Source organism: Lithobates pipiens, unplaced genomic scaffold (genome assembly GCF_037356315.1).
Source record: "Lithobates pipiens isolate NorthernLeopardFrog02 unplaced genomic scaffold, aLitPip1_a1.2 Scaffold_10, whole genome shotgun sequence".
Classification (NCBI taxonomy): Eukaryota; Metazoa; Chordata; class Amphibia; order Anura; family Ranidae; genus Lithobates; species Lithobates pipiens.
The window spans coordinates 21,319,030-21,339,298 of NW_027507686.1; the positions used below are offsets into that span (position 1 = coordinate 21,319,030).

Sequence of the window (20,269 nt, forward strand, 5' to 3'; positions counted from 1 at the left end):
ACTGCATGCAGCCGGTGACATACAACGGCGTGCCATAGCCGAGGGCTCCTCATATAGCCAGAGGCAGCAAACCCGGAAGGAGGACTGGGGGAAGATGGAAGCCCTGTCAGCGGTGACAGCATGACGCTGAAGGGCTTTGTTTTAAGGCAAGTTTTGCATAATGTGCTAGGATGCATACTAGCACATTATAGATTTGTCTTGCAGGGGAAAAAATATTTTAGTTTTTTGTGCAACACTTTACTACTGCTTTAAACACTTTGTGCATAACACATATGTTAAACACAAGGCCTGCGGGGCGAATCAGACCCGGTGGGCCATTTCATGTGGCCTTTGCACCTCTGATGCAGCTGCAGCACCCCCGACCTCGTCTCAGCCGCAGCGTGGAGGACAGAACGCCTCTTACAGATCCAGAACTGCTCTATGCAGCCGCAGCACCCCCTCAACTCTGCCTCCCCTGGTCTCAGTACTTAATGTCTGGCAGCTGACCTCCTCTGGTCCTTCTCCAGACCCTGCACTTTCTGCTTCCCAGCTTCTTCCTGGCCAGGTAAGGGGGGGTGGGGGAATATACTGCAATGTAAGAGAGGGTCTTGACATCTGAGGTGGGGGGGGGGGGGGGGGGAAGAGTCTGGACATCTAGTCTTACAGATACAACCAGCCCTTCGAGAGCAACCATAATCCAGATGTGCCCTGTAATGAAATGGAGTTTGACACCCCTGGTGCATGACATGTCAAGGTTCCTCTTCTGTTGAGGTCTGCTTGCCTGTGCATACTATTTACACATAAAACTCATGGCTGAGAAAAGAATGATCTGAACCAATTGCTTGGGACTATCATTGTGCATGTCGGGACCGGGCTAGGATCCTCAGTTTCTCATTCTTGGGAGAGCAGTCTCCCTTGCTGGAGCAAGAGCTGTTAATGTATAATAGTGCGTGTTCATTCTGTTCTGTGAAAGGCTCCTAAGAATCTATACAAACATTTGCAGTTAACCTTTCTCCGATTTTAATAATCTTTCCACAATCGTCTACAGAATACTTGGTTCACATCGGTAAAATCCCAATCTTGCAAAACCACAACATCATTCCCTGGGTGAACATCAGCAGCAGTTAAATGAGCCCTACAGCTTAGTCCTTCAGCTGTTGAGTAACTACAAGCCCCAGCATGGCCTGATAATACTTTAGTTAGCCGCTACTCAGACGCTGGAGGTGCACAAGTTGTCCATTAATACACTCGGCATTTAGGTGCCGTACTACCACAGTCCTAGGTATTGAGCCCACTGCAGTCTTCTTGGTTGGGACCATCGCAGGTGTATGAGCTACTAGAATCCACCACAGACCAGGAGGATTCCAGAGCCAAAACACAAGCTACGCAGCAGCATTCCGGCCCCCCGGAGCACTCGAGGTCATCTATTTTTGGGGTATCATTTGCAGCTTCCGGGCCTGTGCGCGAGTTCATGTTAGACAGTTCTTGGTTACGCACCTCGTCGTCCGAGTCCAGCTTGAACGTGTCGGACAGAGGAGAGCTGATATCGGTCACCGTGTCGCTGAGGTCACTGGTGGTCTCCTCGTTGTCTATAGTGCAAGCTATGTTTAGGCTGTGCCTTCTAGCCATGAACTTGTTAGTCTTTAGCGCAGAGTCCGGCTTGTCTGCTTTACAGCCTTCTATGAATTCGATGCAGCTTCTGGCGTCTGATGTGCACTGACTGTCTTCCAGTCTGCTGATGGAGAGCTGCGAAAGAAAAGGGAAGCCTACAGTGATTAAACTGAACCTGTGTGGACAGAATCAGTGGCCACTACCGACCTTCCACCAAAAAATACCAGATACCCAGTCGCTACTGTTTTAACCACTTGCTTACCAGGCACTTTTCAGCTTTCAGTGCTGTCACAACTTTGAATGGCAATTTTTATCATTTTGTTCACATAAATAGAGCTTTCTTTTGGTGGTATTTAATCGCTGCTGGGCTTTTAGTTTTTGCTAAAAAAAAAAATATAGAAAGTTTGGGGAAAAATAAATAAATTCTTTCATGTTTTGTTATAAAATTTTGCAGATAAGTACATTTTCTGTTTCACTGATGTGCGCTGATGAGGTGGCACTAATGGGCCCGATAGCTGGCACTAATGGGCCCGATAGCTGGCACTAATGGGCCCGATAGCTGGCACTAATGGGCACTGTGTGGGACCGATGTACCTCTAACAGAAGCCAGTTAACGACTTCTTTATTTTGTTCATGCTGACAGCGTGAGGGGAAAAAAAGCCGATAACCGGCTTCTGTTTACTTCAATGATCAGGTCATTGGCTGACAGCTGATTATGTGGTAAAGAGCCTGCTGTGATTGATCCTTTACCCGATCTGTGATAAGCCCAGTCCCAATGACATCTATGTACGCCCTCACAGAATTTTAAGCCCGTGCTGTAGCCGTCTTTTAGCTATATAGAGGGGTGCCAAGTAGTTAAAGCCAGAGGTAGCGATGCTGCTCCAAGCCTGTTGGTGTCTCTAATAACCGCCCTTCCCAGAGTATTGCAGAGTATGGCAGGGTATTGCAGAGCATGGACGGATGGCTGTATGGCTGAGCATGGACGGATGGCTGTATGGCTGAGCATGGACGGATGGCTGTATGGCTGAGCATGGACGGATGGCTGTATGGCTGAGCATGGACGGATGGCTGTATGGCTGAGCATGGACGGATGGCTGTATGGCTGAGCATGGACGGATGGCTGTATGGCTGAGCATGGACGGATGGCTGTATGGCTGAGCATGGACGGATGGCTGTATGGCTGAGCATGGACGGATGGCTGTATGGCTGAGCATGGACGGATGGCTGTATGGCTGAGCATGGACGGATGGCTGTATGGCTGAGCATGGACGGATGGCTGTATGGCTGAGCATGGACGGATGGCTGTATGGCTGAGCATGGACGGATGGCTGTATGGCTGAGCATGGACGGATGGCTGTATGGCTGAGCATGGACGGATGGATGTATGGCTGAGCAAGGACGGATGTATGGCTGAGCAAGGATGGATCCATGGATGTGACTGCAATTGTCACAGAGCAGTGCTGTGGGCACTACAGATCCAGCCCACAGTGCTGCTGCCATCCGATCTCTCCCCTCCACTGTACAGATCAGTACACAGAGGGGAGAGACTAACTGGCATCATGTCATGACGCCGGTTTGTTTACAAGTGATAGCTCGGTCATTTGACAGAGCGATGACATGGTAAACTACCTCGATCAACGGCCCTTTTACCGTGATACGCCGTCGGGTGTACCAAGATGGCTGCCGCTCAAGAGCTAGGCCGAAGCCACGGCCTTTGCTAAGGCCGAGGCAGTGGAGTGCTCTGCTGATCGCGTGGTGTGCCGATCCAAACAGGTTGACCCATTCGGATCACGGATCGGTGATGATCCGTTGCACCACTAGTCCTGACCTCAACCCGATATACATCTCAAAGGTGTTCTTAGAGTGGAGACTGCAAGCCAGGCCTTTTCATCCAACATCAGTGCCTGTCCTCATAAATGCACTTCTGGAAGAATGGTCAAACATTCCCATAGACACACTCCTAAACCTTGTGGACAGCCTTCCCAGAAGAGTTGAAGCTGTGACGGATGGGCCAATTCAATATTGAACCTAATGTGCCTGTGTCCCAATACTTTTGGTAATACTTCCTTTCTCAGCTCACTCCACTCTCGTCATCCGGCTTCCATGCATTAGCCAGCAGTAGTGAGGAGGTGGGAGCACAGTCAATGGTTGGGACATATGGAGGATGTCACCGCTCCCAGGAATTCCAGCCATTGTCTAGCACTCTCTCTCCTGCAGCTGCCGCTGGCTGACACAGGAGATCACGTGATCGGACTGAAGCTGGCTGAGAATAGGTAAGTAAATGCATCTTTTTAACAACTTTACTTAGTCAGTATAGCTGTTAGGGGAGGGGACATATTTAGGATTAGTCAGGTTGAGGCTTGAATTAAACTTTAAAGCAAAATTTAATCAGAAAATAAAGTCCTACTAGATCACTTCAGACTGGCCCCTAGCTATGCATTATGCACATTAAATATAAGTGCCTATACTGTTTATTCTTCAGTAATGCACGGTCTCACCCTGCTCTGCACATGCTCAGTTGCTCTCTATTCTCGGCACTGTGCCTAAAATCAGAGCCACTAGCGGCCGATCAGCTGACAGCTTTAGGATTTGCTGTACTGAAGGGGGAAGAAAGCAACAGGAGGGAACACAGATTAGCAAGGGAGAAAAGCAGAGGAGGTGACAGGACAAACTCTGCTGCCAGGGAGACACAAAAAAGGAAAACTTGCAGAGATAAGGTCTTCTCTTATCTCCCTGATAGTTTCTCATTTCTCCCTCATCAGCAGCCTGTGAACTTCAGCAATGTAAAACTTCTGTCAGCCTTCCTCTCTAATGGAGTCCAGATATACAATGTCCATACTTGCCGTCCAGCCCCCGCAGTTGTACTGTGGCAGGTTGGCACGGCTGCACGAATCGCCAGCCGCTTTAAGAAGCTAAAAGGAGGCACGTTCGCGACGCCGGAGCCGATGCGCGTGGCCGGCGGCCACAATGTCCGCCGGCCACCCGCGGTCGCTTCTCAGCGAGCCAGAACAGGGATCTGTGTATATAAACAGACAGATCCACGTTCTGACAGGGGAGGGGAGAGAGATCTGCTGTTCCTAGTGGTCAGGAGCAGCAATCTCTCTCCTCTTACAGTCAGTCGCCCCCCCTCCCCCCCCACAGTTAGAAACACCTCCCAGGAAACACAATTCAACCCCTTAATCACCGCTAGTGTTATCCCCTTCTCTGCCAGTGACATTTACACAGTAATTAGAGCATTTTTATAGCACTGATCGCTGTATAACTGTCAACGGTCCCAAAAAAAAAGGTGTCAAGTGTCTGATCTGTCCGTCGCAATCCCACTAAAAATCACAGATTGCCGCTATTACTAGTAAATAATAAAAAAATAAATAGTGATTATATTGTGATTTTTTTTACCAAAAATATGTAGAAGAATATATATTGGCCTAAACTAATGAAGAAATTGGTTTAAAAAAAATTGGGGGATATTGATTATAGCAAAAAGTGAAAAATTGTTTTATTTATTTTTTACAAAATTGACGCTTTTTTGTTTATAGCACAAAAAATAAAAACCGCAGAGACGATCAAATACTACCAAAAGAAAGCTCTATTTGTGGGAGAAAAATTACACATTTAGTTGGTGTACAACATCGCACAGCCGCACAATTGTAAGTTAGAGCAACGCAGTGGCCTGGTCCTTAAGTGGTTAATTGCAAGTAAAATAGTTTTTGACACAAAAGAGACAGGGAGAGCTTCTGATAAAGGAAGTCAATGCTCTGGGCTTCAACAAAATGGAGGCCTCCAGCAAGAAGAAACAGGAGCAATGCTGGAGGCAATTCACAGCACACACTCATTTTGGTAGCGTAATTATTAATGTGGAATGTATGTTTTTTTGTTAAAGAACATTATTGTTATCGAACAGTTATGGGTAAAGATCCACTTTAAAGATACTGGTTGATGACTAGCTAAAAATACAAAATAGGATACAGTTTTAATGTGGATTTACAGTAATTTATTATTTTGGATGGAGTAGTGAAAGTTTACAAACCAATGTCAGTTTTCTGCGGTCTATTATATCCTGTCCAGGTGACCGCCTAAAGATTTCCATGTAATAGGATGGTGCCAGGATTGGAAATATAGCACATAGAAACACAGACAGCAAAAAAAAAATGACACAGGGTCAAACCCCTTTCACACCCTCTTCAGAGGTTTAAAAATGTTTTGTCTGAAGTGCAGTTTTGGTTAATGCAGTTTCAAACATCAGATCTCAGGATCTGTTTCTCCAGAGGTTATGAAAGCGGAGTTCCACCCAAAAGTGGAACTTCTGCTTATCTGCTTCCTCCTCTCTTCGGTGCCACATTTGGCACTTTTCGGGGGGGACACACACCCGTTTGACAGGTCCCTGTCCCCACTTCCATGAGACGGCGCCGTCCCTCGGAAGTTCGCCCCCCCCCCTTCCTCCTTTCTCTGCCGGGCCAATTAGAGACCATCTGTGAAGCCAAAAGGCTTCACTGCCGGTTTTCCTTAGTGGAGATGGCAGCGGCAGCACCTGACAGCCGATCCGATGACCGGTTGGGGTACTGACATCATGGGCCCCCTGGACAGGTAAGTGTCCATGTATTAAAAGTCAGCAGCTACAGTATTTGTAGATGCAGACTTACATTTTTTTTTCCTCAAGCTGGAACAATATCTGGAATAATATATTCCTATTCATTTACTAAATTCAGCACAGGACAACAAAGATTAAAACTGAACGCTGGGATAAGTAAATATTGTCCAAATCCATTCATCATGTGTATTCTCCATGAATCTCGGTGAGCTTTGTGTATTTCTTCCAGATCTTTGCAGTAATCCAGTGTGAGACTTCCTGTAATAAAGACCGCTCACTGCTGATCCCTCTCCTTGTGCAGAGTGACTGATCTGGGCTCCGCCCCTCCTGTCGTTTTCGACAGACAGCCTGTAGTGGGTGGAGCCTGCTGGGCCCCTCCCACAGCTCTGCTCTCGCCTTCTGCAGGGTGACTGGTCTCGTCTCTGCCCCATCCTGCAGTTTCCTGCCTGTAGTGGGTGGAGCTTGCTGGGCCCCTCCCACAGCTTTGCTCTCGCCTTCTGCAGGGTGATCTCGTCTCCGCCCCATCCTGTAGTTTCCTGCCTGTAGTGGGTGGAGCCTGGTGGCAATCGCTGCCACTTTTACAAGCGAAGATTTGAGGTTGTGAAAGGTATTTGGGAGCACACATCATAGATTATACCCTTTGTGGCTATTGAGGTATATAATTTTAAATAATTTTTTGTTGTGCCCAGGGTTCATCTGAAAGATTTACAGTACATATTAACTCCACATACCTGATTTATTAAATCCTCATCAAAGTTTGGCATACTTTTATCCCTGCGGATTGGCTTTTTTGTGCTTGAACATCTGCAATTCAAGAATAGAGAAATGTAAGTCTGTGCAGCCCTGTGTATAAAGAGGTGACCCATAAGGGAGACGGTCATCGTGTGACTGACTGTATCCCAGGTGATCTTAGTAGCAAAAATATTCCACAAAACCCCCCATGTAGTTTGGGACAGAAGAAATAAACACATTTAACATTGCTTTCGCCCAGTGGTCTCCATACTGCGGCCCTTAAAGGGGTTGTAAAGCTTCGTATTTTATTTTCCAAATAGGTTCCTTTAAGCTAGTGCATTGTTGGTTCACTTACCTTTTCCTTCGATTTGCCTTCTAAATGTTGTTTTTCTTTGTCTGAATTTCTCACTTCCTGTTTCTCCTCAGTAAACTTCACACCATCATCCGAGTGGTGTTTAGTCAGCCAGAACAGCTTACTGAGGAACAGGAAGTGAGAAATTCAGACAAAGAAAACAAAGAAAAACAACATTTAGAAGGGAAATCGAAGGAAAAGGTAAGTGAACCAACAATGCACTAGCTTAAAGGAACCTATTTAGAAAAAAAAAAAAAAATGAACCTTTAACCTGCCTTTATCTGGCCCAAGGGGGCCCACCGGCACCAAGGGAGGGGCCAGCCCTTCCTCCCACCGGCACCAAGGGAGGGGCCAGCCCTTCCTCCCACCGGCACCAAGGGAGGGGCCAGCCCTTCCTCCCACCAATTACTAGTAATGCATTTCTTACCTCCCACTGACACCAAGACAATTTATACTCCCGCTGGCCACAGTTTAGCCCCCCTGAAGTCTGAAGGACAATAGACTGCCTAAATCAGGGGTCTCCAAACTTTCTAAACAAAGGGCCAAAGATCAGTGTTCCCTAGAACAATTTTTATTCTAAAGTGTCTGTATAGTTTAAACTTTTCCTCTTCATTTTGGATAGAATAGGGAAGAGTTAAAACTCTAATGAGTTTTTTGTTTTTTTTTGCTGTCTGTGTTTCCATTGGGGGAAATTTTCCTTCATGTGATTGGGAGTTCAAAAAGGCAGTAAGAGAAAAATTCTCCATATATAGGGAAATCACCATTTAGGCCTCATTCACACAGGTATACCTATAGCATACGCCTTGTGTGAGGACTGTCTTTGCCCACACATGATGCAGAGGTGCCCTGTAAATCACTATACAGGCAGTCCCATTTGTTTCAATTGGGGAGAGGTGGCTGTACGGACAAAGTAGCTGCTCCCAAATTGACAGCTATGAGAGTGGGCTGCCCTGAACGCAGACAGTGTGCGTTCGGGACACGCACCCGCACCCACATTGCTGTTGAATTGAGTGCAGCGGTTGTGTCTGTGCAGCCACCGCTTCCCAATTGAAATGATTAGGAATGCCTGCAGGGGGATGCACGGAGGACCTGTGCTTCTGTGTGCAAACTCTGCCCTTATACCGGCGTACTATAGCGCAACCAGCCCAAGACATTTGTCAAAGCAAGAAGCATTCCCACTGGATGATTTCCCTCTATTCCTGCACTGGTGACAACTCAGACTTTTAGGATTTTCCCTCCCTTTCAGTCCTGGTGACAGTGGCCAGAAAGACAAACAGAGAGGGTAAATCACCCCAAGGGGCACACAGACAACAATAAAATCTGACAGAGGTTCTAACAAGCAGGTCTCGCTGTCATAATACAATGTTCCAGCGACAGGGACGATCACACTCTAATCTAAATTGGGCTGGTCCCCGCTGAACCAGGTGAATTTCGATTGGTGTATGGCCACTTTAATGTGTTACTAAACCCACAGCAGTAAAATCAGTCTGTATATGCAGGATAGCATGCTTGTTATGCTCACTGTGGAACCTGAGTGGTTAATCCTCAGCATTGTGTAAAAAGACTGTTTGACCCCTGTCTTCTCTAATCCTCCCCCTTTTCTAGAGTCCCCAAAACAATCTCTGCACAGTACAGAGGCTAGTGGACAAGCTGCACATGCTCAGTTTGGTGTATATTGCTAGAGAGGTTTTTTTTTTTTTTCTCTTGTGTGCATGTGATCAGCACAGGGCCAATCAGCACTGTCCAGACAGAGGGTCAGGGGTTCTGTATCCTCATATGACAGTCACGGGAGAATGAAAACTCCTCCTACAAGCTTTAACCAGAAACTGAAAGAAGTCACAAGACTGCTATATACCGCTGATGAGAAAAGGTATTTAGCAGTTTATATTTACTAAAATAATTGCATTTCCATGTTCTGCGTACTGTGGGAGACCAGATCTAGTGAACGCAGGCTCCTGGGTTTAGGAACACTTTAAGTGTACAGAACAGATTTGCTTGACATAAGGAGAATATCATTGACCGCAGTGGAATGAGCACGCTGGATACACTGCAGTATATAGCTGTACCTTCCTCCTACATGACTGGCAGATCCTTTCACCTCTCATACTAAATCTGCCTTTTGCTGCTCATAAATGTGAGAAGACCATCTGTCTGCATGAAAAATAAGCCACATTTATCGTTTCCCATTATACTTAATGGACAAATCCTCCACAAAGGCAATCCCCAAATCTTATCTGTAAAGCATGTGTAATGGAAGGCAATGGATTACAAGGCAAGGGCAAATAGCCCTTTAACCTCAATTTCATAAAACAAGATTATAAAAGCAACATTACAAAAGCATGTTACGTCATTTCTGAGAGCAGCCGGTACTGAAAGAACAAACAAAATTCTGTGAAGGCAGAAAGTGGGTTGGTAGAACTTACTTGGACTGCGTAACATGACTTTGTCCGGGTGAAGACGGAGATCCTGAACAACTCAGGTTGGAATTTGTAGCTTGAAAAGAGAAGATTAATTTCAGATGACAGTAATTGTATATTTACAAACACCTCACCATCTCTGCCCTGTGCTCCTGGAGACTCTGCTCTTTCCCCTCTCTAACTCTCCTCTCCTGAAATATTCTGCACTGCATTCTTCTCCTTCCCATTTCCTACTATCCTCTTCTGAAATACTTTGCACGGCTAAGAGGACTCTGCTTCTTTCTCCCTCTCATCTCCTGAAAGAAACTGCACTGCTGGAGGACTCAGCAGCACAGGGTATTTTGGGAAGGGGGTAGCAGAGTTGGAGGAAGAAGCAGAGTGACTCTGCTCCTTCCTCCAACATGCCTCTCCTAAAATACTCTGCACTGTGGGAACACTCTACTCCATTCTCTACCCAACTCTACTGAAATACCTCGCTTTACTGGGGGACACCGCTCCTTCTTCTATCCTACCCTTCTCTCCTGAAATACACTGCATTAAGTGACTCCACTCCTTCCTCCAATTGTCCACCTCTGAAACACTCTGCATTACGGAAGGCCTCTTCTCCTTCCTCCAATGCTCTTCTCCTGCTCTGCTCATTCCTCTAATGCCCTGTACACACAGTCAGATTTTCCAACGGAAAAGGTCAGATCGGATTATGTTGTTGGAAAATCTGATCGTGTGTGGGCTCTATCGAACTTTTTCCTTCGGAAAAAGTTTGAGAGCTGGATCTACAATTTTCCGACAACAAAATCCGATCTGACTTTTTCCGACCATTTGTAGAGAATTCCGACAAAGTGCCACGCATGCTCAGATTAAATTACGAGATCAAAGCTATTGGCTACTAGCCTCTACGTAGTCCCGTCGTACGCAACGAACGTCACCTATTTCCGAACGATCGGATTTTCCGACAACTTTGTCCGACCGTGTGTATGAAACACAAGTTTGGCACAAAATCCGTCGGAAAAAATCTGAGGGATTTTGTTGTCAAAATGTCCAACCGTGTGTACAGGGCATAACTCTCCTCTCCTGAAATATTCTGCACTGCTGGAGAACTCTGCTCCTTCCTAAAGCTTAAGCTGGCCATACACCTGCGGGCTGAACAAAAAATAAAAAATAAAATCGGACACATTCCTCCATCCTTGCTAAATAGCGTGGATAGATAAAGTTCCCACTGGGGCTATTTCTAATTGGCAATGCTGGCTGTCAGAATAGCCGAACAGTACCCACATCTAACTGAATGCGGGTATCGTTTGACCGATACTTTTTACCCGGCTCCTTGGATTTTCAATACTCCTTCCTCCAACTCTCCTCTCCTGAATTATTCTCCACTGCTGAGGGTCTCTACTCCTTACTTCATCTAACCCACCTCTCCTGAAATATATGCTCTGTTGGACGACTTTGCTCTTTTAAGCATCTATCTCTCCTCCCCTCCCCTCTGCCCCTTCCTCCACCTAACTCTCCTTTTCAACTGAAGGGTGTCAAGTGGGAGGGTGCCGATAGTGTCCCTCACTGGTCAAATTTCCACCGCTTCTTTAGAACCAGATGAAATTCATTCAGCGTATGGCTAGTTTGACTCGCCTGAGAAAGTCTGTACTGCTGGAGGACTCTGCTCCTTTCTCTACTTCGCTGAAATACTCTGCACCGCTGGAAGATTCTGCTCCTTTCTCTCCGCTGAAATATTCTGTACTGCTGGAGGACTCTGCTCCTTTCTCTACTCCTCCTTTGCTGAAATACTCTGCACCGCTGGAAGACTCTGCTCCTTTCTCTACTTCTTCTCCGCTGAAATATTCTGCTGGAAGACTCTGCTCCTTTCTAGATTTCTCCTCTGCTGAAATACTCTGCGCTTCTGGCAGACTATGCTCTTTTCTCCTTCTCGTCCACTGAAATATTCTGTACTGCTGGAGGACTCTGCTCCTTTATCTACCTTTCCTCTCCTGAAATACTCTGTTACTGCTGTGGACAGAGCCGGTATTACATATACTGTGTTGCAGTCCCACCACTTCGTACATACTGTATCAAAATTGTTTCAGATCATACAGGCATGGGTTCCCTTTCTGAAATAGCAAACCTACATTTCTTTCTAATATGCTGCGATTGTTCCAGTGATGCCGCTGACCCGATATCTGCTACTACACCGTGGAGTGCAGAGAGAAGAAGCTGTTTGATTTTGGTGTTCTAAAGAGGAAAAAAAAAAAAAAACATGTCCATCAGTACAGTATATTTCTTACCACTTGAAAACCAGGCTTTTTATTTATTTTTTTAAAGTTAAAATCAGTATTTTTTCCTCAAAAATTACCTATAATCCCCAAACGTTATACATTTTTTTTTTTTTTAGCAGAGACCCTAGGGCAGTGATGGCGAACCTTGGCACCCCAGATGTTTTGGAACTACATTTCCCATGATGCTCACCTACACTGCAGAGTGTATGGGCATCATGGGAAATGTAGTTCCAAAACATCTGGGGTGCCAAGGTTCGTAGCAGACGACCTACTGAAGAAGCCCAATGAGAGGACGACACTCATAAGAGGGAGGAACCGAGCCTGTGACTTCATGCAGCCACCGTGATCCGTGTGGAGTGGTGAGCAAGCAGACGTAGTTACCGTATATACTCGAGTATAAGCCGAGATTTTCAGCCTCTTTTTTGAGGCTGAAAGTGCCCCCCTCGGCTTATACTCGAGTCATCGCTGTCTGCCTGCCCGATCAGCGTGTCGAGCAGACAGACAGCGGACATTCTACCCTTCAAACGCCGCGCCTCCGCCTTCGCCTGTGATAGGCGGAACACTGAATTTCCCAGCAGCCTGTGTTCCGCCTATCACGGACATCGTCTCATCCTCGTACTACGGACGAGGATGAGACGATGTCCGTGATAGGCGGAACACAGGCTGCTGGGAAATTCAGTGTTCCGCCTATCACAGGCGAAGGCGGAGGCGCGGCTTTTGAATTTTAGAATGGCCGCCGAGGCGCCGACGAAGAGCGGCGATCCTGGCAAGGCACGGGACGGAGGCAAGGCAAGGCACGGGACGGGACGGAGGCAAGGCACGGCACGGTACGGAGGCAAGGCACGGCACGGGACGGAGGCAAGGAGGCAAGGCACGGCACGGGACGGAGGCAAGGAGGCAAGGCACGGGACGGAGGCTCGGGACACAGGCTCGGGACACAGGTAGGCTGGACACACACACACACACACACACACACACACACACACACACACATGGACACACACACACAGGGATGGATGGATGGATGGAGACACACACACACAGGGATGGATGGATACACACACACACAGGGATGGATGGATGGATGGAGACACACACACACAGGGATGGATGGATGGAGACACACACACACAGGGATGGATGGATGGATGGACACACACACACACAGGGATGGATGGATGGATGGACACACACACACACAGGGATGGATGGACGGACACACAGGGATGGACGGACGGACACACAGGGATGGACGGACGGACACACAGGGATGGACGGACGGACACACAGGGATGGACGGACACACAGGGATGGACTGACACACAGGGATGGACTGACACACAGGGATGGACGGACACACAGGGATGGACGGACACACACAGGGATGGACAGGCATGTCTCACCCTCGGCTTATACACGAGTCAATAAGTTTGCCAGTTTTTTTGGGGGTAAATTGGGGGCCTCGGCTTATATTCGGGTCGGCCTATACTCGAGTATATACGGTAATTGCATATCTTGCAAGTGTGTTTTAAATGGGCAATTTTATTAAATATATATGTTTAAACGAAGAGCACTATGTGGTCTGCATTTGTGATTACATGTGGTCCGCTGAACAAAGATGTGGTAACTGAGCTGAATCCCAGGTGGGGAGGAAGGAGATCGTAGCAAAGTATATCACAGTGATTTTTTACAGTGAGGCATTCTATGCAGAACGGTGACTGTGCTTGCCCCGCTGTTTCCTATACAGAGGGCTTTTCTTTTATGTTTGGATACAACTACACTTGATGATTTCAAGATACACTACATGATTTATGATAATGTGCTGATCTCTATTCCCTGAAGAAGAGTCAATACTCGAAACACGTCGGAATTTGTTTTTGTATTTCACGTTTGTGACTATTGCATCCTGTTTATTTTATATGCACCCACTTCTCTTCTTCTTATGCCATGTAGATTTTGTATACCTACAAATACTCATTAACTATTTAAAATAAATTTTGTTCACTTCAGCATAACATACAAGTGGATGTTCTCCCTTAAAAATCCCCCAAGAGGAATCAGCTCCCTATACATTATAAGAAGAAGAGAATTGTGCACTGCATTTCGAGATTTCATAATTTGCCACGTCACGAATGTTAATTCTCCATTACGAATGCTAGTTCACAAGACCGACTGCTTCCGCTTCCGAGCATGCGTGTTTGTTCTTTGGACTTTTGTCCGACGGACTTGTGTGCACACGATCGGAAAATCCGACAGCACACATTTGTCCGCAGAAAATTTGAAAACCTGCTAGCCAACATTTGTTAGCAGAAAGTCCCACAACAATTGTCCGATGGAGCGTACACACGGTTGGATTTTGAGAAAACAGCCCGACATCCAACATTTCCCCTTGGACAGTCTGATCATGTGTACGAGGCTTAAAGCGGGAGTCCACCGGGACTCCGCGTTTTTTATTTTTTTTAAAAGCCAGCAGCTACAAATACTGCAGCTGCTGACTTTTAAAATAGTGACACTTACCTGTCCAGCACGCCCGCGATGTCGGCACCCGAAGCCGATCTCTAGGTCGTCTGTCGGGTCCTGCCGCCGCCATCTTGGGTATGGGAATCAGGAAATGGAGCCTTTCGGCTTCATTTCCCGGTTCCCTACTGCGCATGCGCGAATCGCGCTGCGCAATAAGGACGCTCCCCGCTGCCTCTGGGATCTGTGTGTTTCCCAGCAGGCAGCGGGGCACTTGTGGGAAGGGGCGGGCACTTGCGGAAAGGGGCGTAAGTTACGCCCCTTTCCGCAGAGAGCTATCCCGGAAGTGGGTGCAGTTACCTGGATTATCCAGGTAACTGCACCCCCCTCCCCCCTGAAAGGTGCCGATTGTGGCACCGGAGGGGGGGGAGGGTTCCAATGAGCGGAAGGTCCACTTTAGGGTGGACCTCCGCTTTAAGAGTGTACAGCAGCAACTGAACATTTTGTTATATTTTCTTACATTTTTTGAACACAGGATTTTGTTATATTTGTATATATTTTTTTAGTGCACTTATAGCCAGGATGCGGTGCTCTGTCCTCAGTGGCCTAAATACAGTCACAAGCTTACAGAGGGAGTAAAACCAGGGCTCGGGCAGAGGCGGGGTATTGCGGAGGGGCCTTTTATAACGAATCTGTAGCTCTGCCCTGAATGGGAAAATTGACAGAGTCTCATTTACATAAAACCCCTGAAACACAGCAAGACTGCGGTCATTAGAAAAACCAAGATAAACCAATTATGCACATCATGCATGAGATTGTGTACCTCTTTTGCATAGTCCAAAGGGGAGTACTGCCGCTTATTCCTGATGTCCACCGCCGCCCCGTAAAACAGCAGCAGCTTCACTAACCCCTCGTGATTCCTGCGGACGGACTCGTGTAGTGCTGTGTTCCCTTTCACGTTGCAGAGATCAACAGATGCTCCATGCTGGAGAGAGTAAAGAGGAGAATTTTGTATTTTTTTTTTCTTTAACCACTTAAGGACCGAGCCTCTTTGAGATTTGTTTCTTTACAAGATAAAACAGTTTTGTTTTTTTTTCTGAAAAATTACTTAGAATCCCCAAACATTTAGACATTTTTTTTTTCTAACACCATAGAGAATAATACTTTGTCACAACGTATTTGAGCAGTGGACTTACAAGCGCACTTTTTTGGGGAAAAAATACACTTTTTTTTAATAAAAAAAACAAACACACAATAAGACAGTAAAGTTAGCCTAATTTTTTTTTCATATTGTGAAAGATAATGTTACGCAGAGTAAATTGATACCCAACATGTCACACTTCAAAATTGTGCCCGCTCGTGAAATGGCGGCAAAACTTTTACCCTTAAAAATCTCCATAGGTGACGTTTAAAAAATGCTACAGGTTGCATGTTTTGATATCTCACATGTGTGGTTTGAACACCGGTTTCATATGCCGGCGCTACTCACGTATGGGTTCGCTTCTGCACGTGAGCTCGTCGGGACAGGGCGCGTTAATAAAAAAAAAAAATTCTTATTTATTTTACCTTTTATTTTTTTATTTTTACACCGTTTGTAGCAGTAAAACTTCTATAGGGCGGTTGGGAACTGGTTAAGACACAAGTATCTTCTGTGCATGGTATGACCCTTTATTTGTGATAATGCACAACTGTAAAAAGATGGTTACATCAGTCTCATCATTTACAAATGTCAGGACAAGTCTGGTGGAGACGCCCTACCTCCAGTAACAGTGATGCAATTTCCAGATGGTTTCCCATACAAGCGTACATAAGAGGTGTATTGCCATGCATGTCTCTCTTATTTTTCCCAGTGCTGTACTCCATCAAGATCTTCACCACCTGTTGAAACAGAAGAGATCAGCGAGATATAATACACCTGCCAAGTTTTTACAGATGTGTCCAACTCTCCATGTTGGCATTCATTTTTAGCTATCCAGACAGCCCAACACACCTACTGCAGCATGAGAAGTAGGAATCAAAGATCTTGCTGCTGTGGTGTTGGAAGGCAACATGGTCTAATGTCATATTTCTGGAATTTCTACATATCCGTTTCCTATTCCCAAAGATCAGCCATGCTGATCCTTGCAGTTCCATGGATTTAAAGGGTAAAGGTCTGACATTCTTCCTGGTTGATACCAGGTCTGGAATGTAACAAGTTGCACATCAAAGCTTTGTTTAGCTCAGGCCTCCATCAAGGCTCCGGACCGTCAATTATAATGCAAACTTTAAAGGGACTATAGCTGACAAGATGATTGATGACTGTCCTGCTACAGAAGATCAAAGGCATTGAAGATTGACCAGGATACATACATGGACAATGCTGCTCCTAGAGGCCAATACAGCAAGACGAACAGCAATATAAGATATTAAAAAGACTACCTCTTGGCAATATCTCATTGGACAGGAGGTTAGTGGGGGTGGTTACGAATGGGTCAGAATGAATATGTAAAAAGGGCACACAGGAATTAATTCGTCCCTTATTGCTCTTGGCTTGTGCCTGAGCCGCATGGCTCCCTCTTTGCCATCTGAGCCCAGCCTGACAATACAAAGCCTCGAGGAAAGCATTGTGATAAGTATCCTTGATATTCTTGTATTACGTGTTCTGTTGGTATATGTTTGTAAAATCTTTCTTTAGTATTTTCATGTTAGCGCTTCCTATTCTCTTGGGAAATAAATAAGACTGTTTTATTAAGCAGCATGCTTGGTTTCATAGCTAACCTTGTATTATTGTGATATCAACAGTAACATGTGATCAACGTTTTAATAGACTAGCTAACTATAGAAATAGACAAGTTAATGCATAGGTGCAATAAATAGAGGGGATCCGTACCCACCTTCCAATAATATTTATTTGCACCAATTACTTCATGTGGTTACAAGGAAGTACAGTAAAACATTGGATTTAGAGAACATTTTGCAAGACAAGCAAACATTTTGAATACATTTTGAATTGATATACAAACCATGTCTTGCCAAGTAGTGTCATGTCACAACTGAGTAAAGAAGAGAAGAGAGGCGCCTCCAAGTGTAGCAATATGGTTACATTTAATGAAGGTACAACATTTAGCAACATATTGCTACACTTAGAGGCGCCTCTCTTCTCTTTTACACTCTGTAGCTCCTGATGGATTTTGCTTCCAATCCCCTTGTGGATGGACATTTTATGGTTATACAACCTGGTCACATTGCTATAATATTTTTATATGGACTATAATCTGAAGGATTTATGAATGGTTGTGGAACGAATCATTTGAGTTCCCATGATTTTGTATGGGGAAATTTGCTTTGATATGCAAGTGCTTTGGATTACAAGCATGTTTCTGGAACAAATTATACTTGCAATCCAAGGTTTTACTGTATAAAAACCCCCAGGTGATTCAGCCCAACAAATTACCCCTTCCAATAAAATATCACTTTGAGTGAATTGGTTATCTATGGACGTTGCAAGGATTTTTAAACAAACCTTGTTGTTATTTTCGCATGTCCTTTTAAGACTAATTCTTGTGTCCGATATAACCATCCAAACTATTCTCACTGTTTAAGTAGGAAAACTGCAGTGTCTGCATCCCTTTAGCAGACAAGGCTTAGGGAGTATCTTACCATAAATTCAATTCCTATTGCAGAGCATAGTCAGTCCCTCAATATTAAACCTTTTCATGTTAAACCAGCAGTAGCGGGAGATTTGAAAGCCACCCAGCAGTGCAAATTAAGATGGCTCCCCCATTGGGCAGATTCTGAACATTGCAGAAAAAGGATGTCACCTGGGCATCCAGTCTAAAAAGTGTTGCTTGCACACGTTTCAATATAAAGCGATGTCTACAAAATGGAGCCAGACTCACATCCAGATGTCCTTTGTGGCAGGCAAGGTGAAGAGGTATTGCGCGGTTAGCATTCTTAGCATCCACTTGAGCCCCATGTTTCAGCAGAAGAGAGAGAAGGATGGAGTGACCGTGCAGACTGGTTATATGGACAGGAGTGAAACCGTCTCGGCTGGTCACGTTGACACTGAGGCCATTGGAAGGAATCTTGCTCAGCTTCTGCAGACAAATACAAAAATAACTAGAAACATTTAAAGGAGATGTAAACCCTAAAACCCTTAGTTTGCTCTGTGCATTGTGAGTCATAACCCCTTCCAACCAGCCCCATTAAAAGATTTAACAATGGAGACGTTTCTTGGGCTTCCTGATAATGTGATCAACAACTGGCTGTCACAGTGATCATAAGCCCAGCTTACTGGCTCCTGATCATCACCGTGTGACCAGTAGCCATCAGTGTTTTTTTCACAGTCTCCCAGCACAGGCTGGTGGGGGGGGGGTGGGGCAGAGCAGTGTTCACGATCCACCTGTCGGCTCCACGCGGTCATCCAGTAGATCCAGGGCCGGTGCTACCACTAGGAAAACTAGGCAGCCGCCTAGGGTGCACTGCTGCCTAGGGCACCCGGCCACTTGTGTTCCTACTCTCTTCTCTCTGCAGCAAGCAGCTACCGTATTTATCAGCGTATAACACGCACTTTTTTCCCCTTAAAACCAGGGGAAAATCGTGGGTGCGTGTTATACGCCGATCCCCCGCCGATTGTGAGGTTTTCTGTGGATCTCGTCTATTTTTGGCTGCACTCGGCCGTTCTCGTTTCGGACAGCCAAAAGCCGCAGAGAGCGGCCAAAAATAGCCGAAAGCCACCCAGAGCTACCAAGCGCTGCCGAGATACACAGGGCATCCGCTCTGTATCTCGGCGGTGGCATTTTTAAATGGCAAGCCTGCAACAACACTGACAAAGCTGCAATTCAAGGCTGCAAATGACTGACAAGGCTGCAAAATGACACTGACAAGGCTGCATTGATGGGCATTCAAATGTAAGCTTTTTTTCCTTAAAATTCCCTCCTAAAATTGGGGTGCGTGTTATACATGATAAATACTGTAAGCCTCAGCATTAGTAGACCTGTGTCTGTGTCCCGACTCCCAAATGAATGGAAACCAACAAACATTCATTGATGGGCACTAGTAGACTGCATTGATGGGGGCTGGTATGCTGCATTGATGGGCACTGGTGAGGCTGCAATGATGGGTGCTACATTAAAAAGGTGGGGTATACATGGGCAGGGCAAAGGGGGTGGAGGGTAGCAAAATGAGGTTTTGCCTAGGGCGTCAAAAATACTTGCACCAGTCCTGAGTAGATCGCGATCGACGGCTTGCTGACCCCTTGATCTAAATGGTGTGTTTGAAAAAACTTTTTTTTTTTCTTTTTTAAGTGCATAGCTTTTAATCCTATCCAGTACATGGGGCAGTCATATTGGCAAGATAAAACAGACTCAAAGGACATTTTGCATTCATTGTGAAAATACAAATTGTTACCTGAATGGTGCCCGTGCTGAGAAGGTGACCTCCTATATTGACAATACAGCAGGGGCAGCCACTTGGCAAAGGACCCATAGGCTATCACTGTAGCAGTGGTGCCTATTTCAGTGATATCCAGCTTCCACAAGGATCCTCTACAGGGATGGTATATACATTCTTACATTGGACCAATGTAATTATCTAAACAAAATGTCATACCTGGAATGTAGCTTTAATATAGATTTTTCAATTTGCTGACTAATTTATGTGGAACAATAGTTTTGAAGCCCATGTGAGTAGCCGTTTGATAAAGCTGTTTGAAAAAAGAATCATCAGCGTGCACTTAGATTCTGCTTCTCTCTTAATACTATACCTCCCCCCCCCCCCCCGGGATATCGAATGGTGGATCTGGACCCTGTTTGGAGATCAAACCCATATGGGACATGTGTTGTTGACCATCTATTATCTCACTGGTCCACTCCTAGAGGTGAGCGAAGCGAGT

At 45.7% G+C, this 20,269-nt stretch overlaps 1 protein-coding gene across 2 annotated transcripts in view; it reads right to left on the minus strand.

The window, feature by feature from the left end:
* Positions 1-975: 975 nt before the first annotated feature.
* Positions 976-20,269, minus strand: part of LOC143927973 (ankyrin repeat domain-containing protein 27-like) — a 156,594-nt gene continuing 137,300 nt past the window's right edge. The window contains exons 23-29 of one of the 2 annotated variants that reach the window (XM_077452512.1): positions 18,276-18,473; positions 16,156-16,275; positions 15,221-15,382; positions 11,794-11,896; positions 9,686-9,755; positions 6,910-6,982; positions 976-1,725 (exon numbers count right to left, since the gene is read on the minus strand). In XM_077452512.1, coding sequence (XP_077308638.1) covers positions 1,258-1,725; positions 6,910-6,982; positions 9,686-9,755; positions 11,794-11,896; positions 15,221-15,382; positions 16,156-16,275; positions 18,276-18,473 — 1,194 coding nt within the window. In that variant the 3' untranslated portion in view covers positions 976-1,257. The remainder of the gene's footprint in view (positions 1,726-6,909; positions 6,983-9,685; positions 9,756-11,793; positions 11,897-15,220; positions 15,383-16,155; positions 16,276-18,275; positions 18,474-20,269) is intronic. The other variant, XM_077452520.1, reaches the window with a different exon arrangement.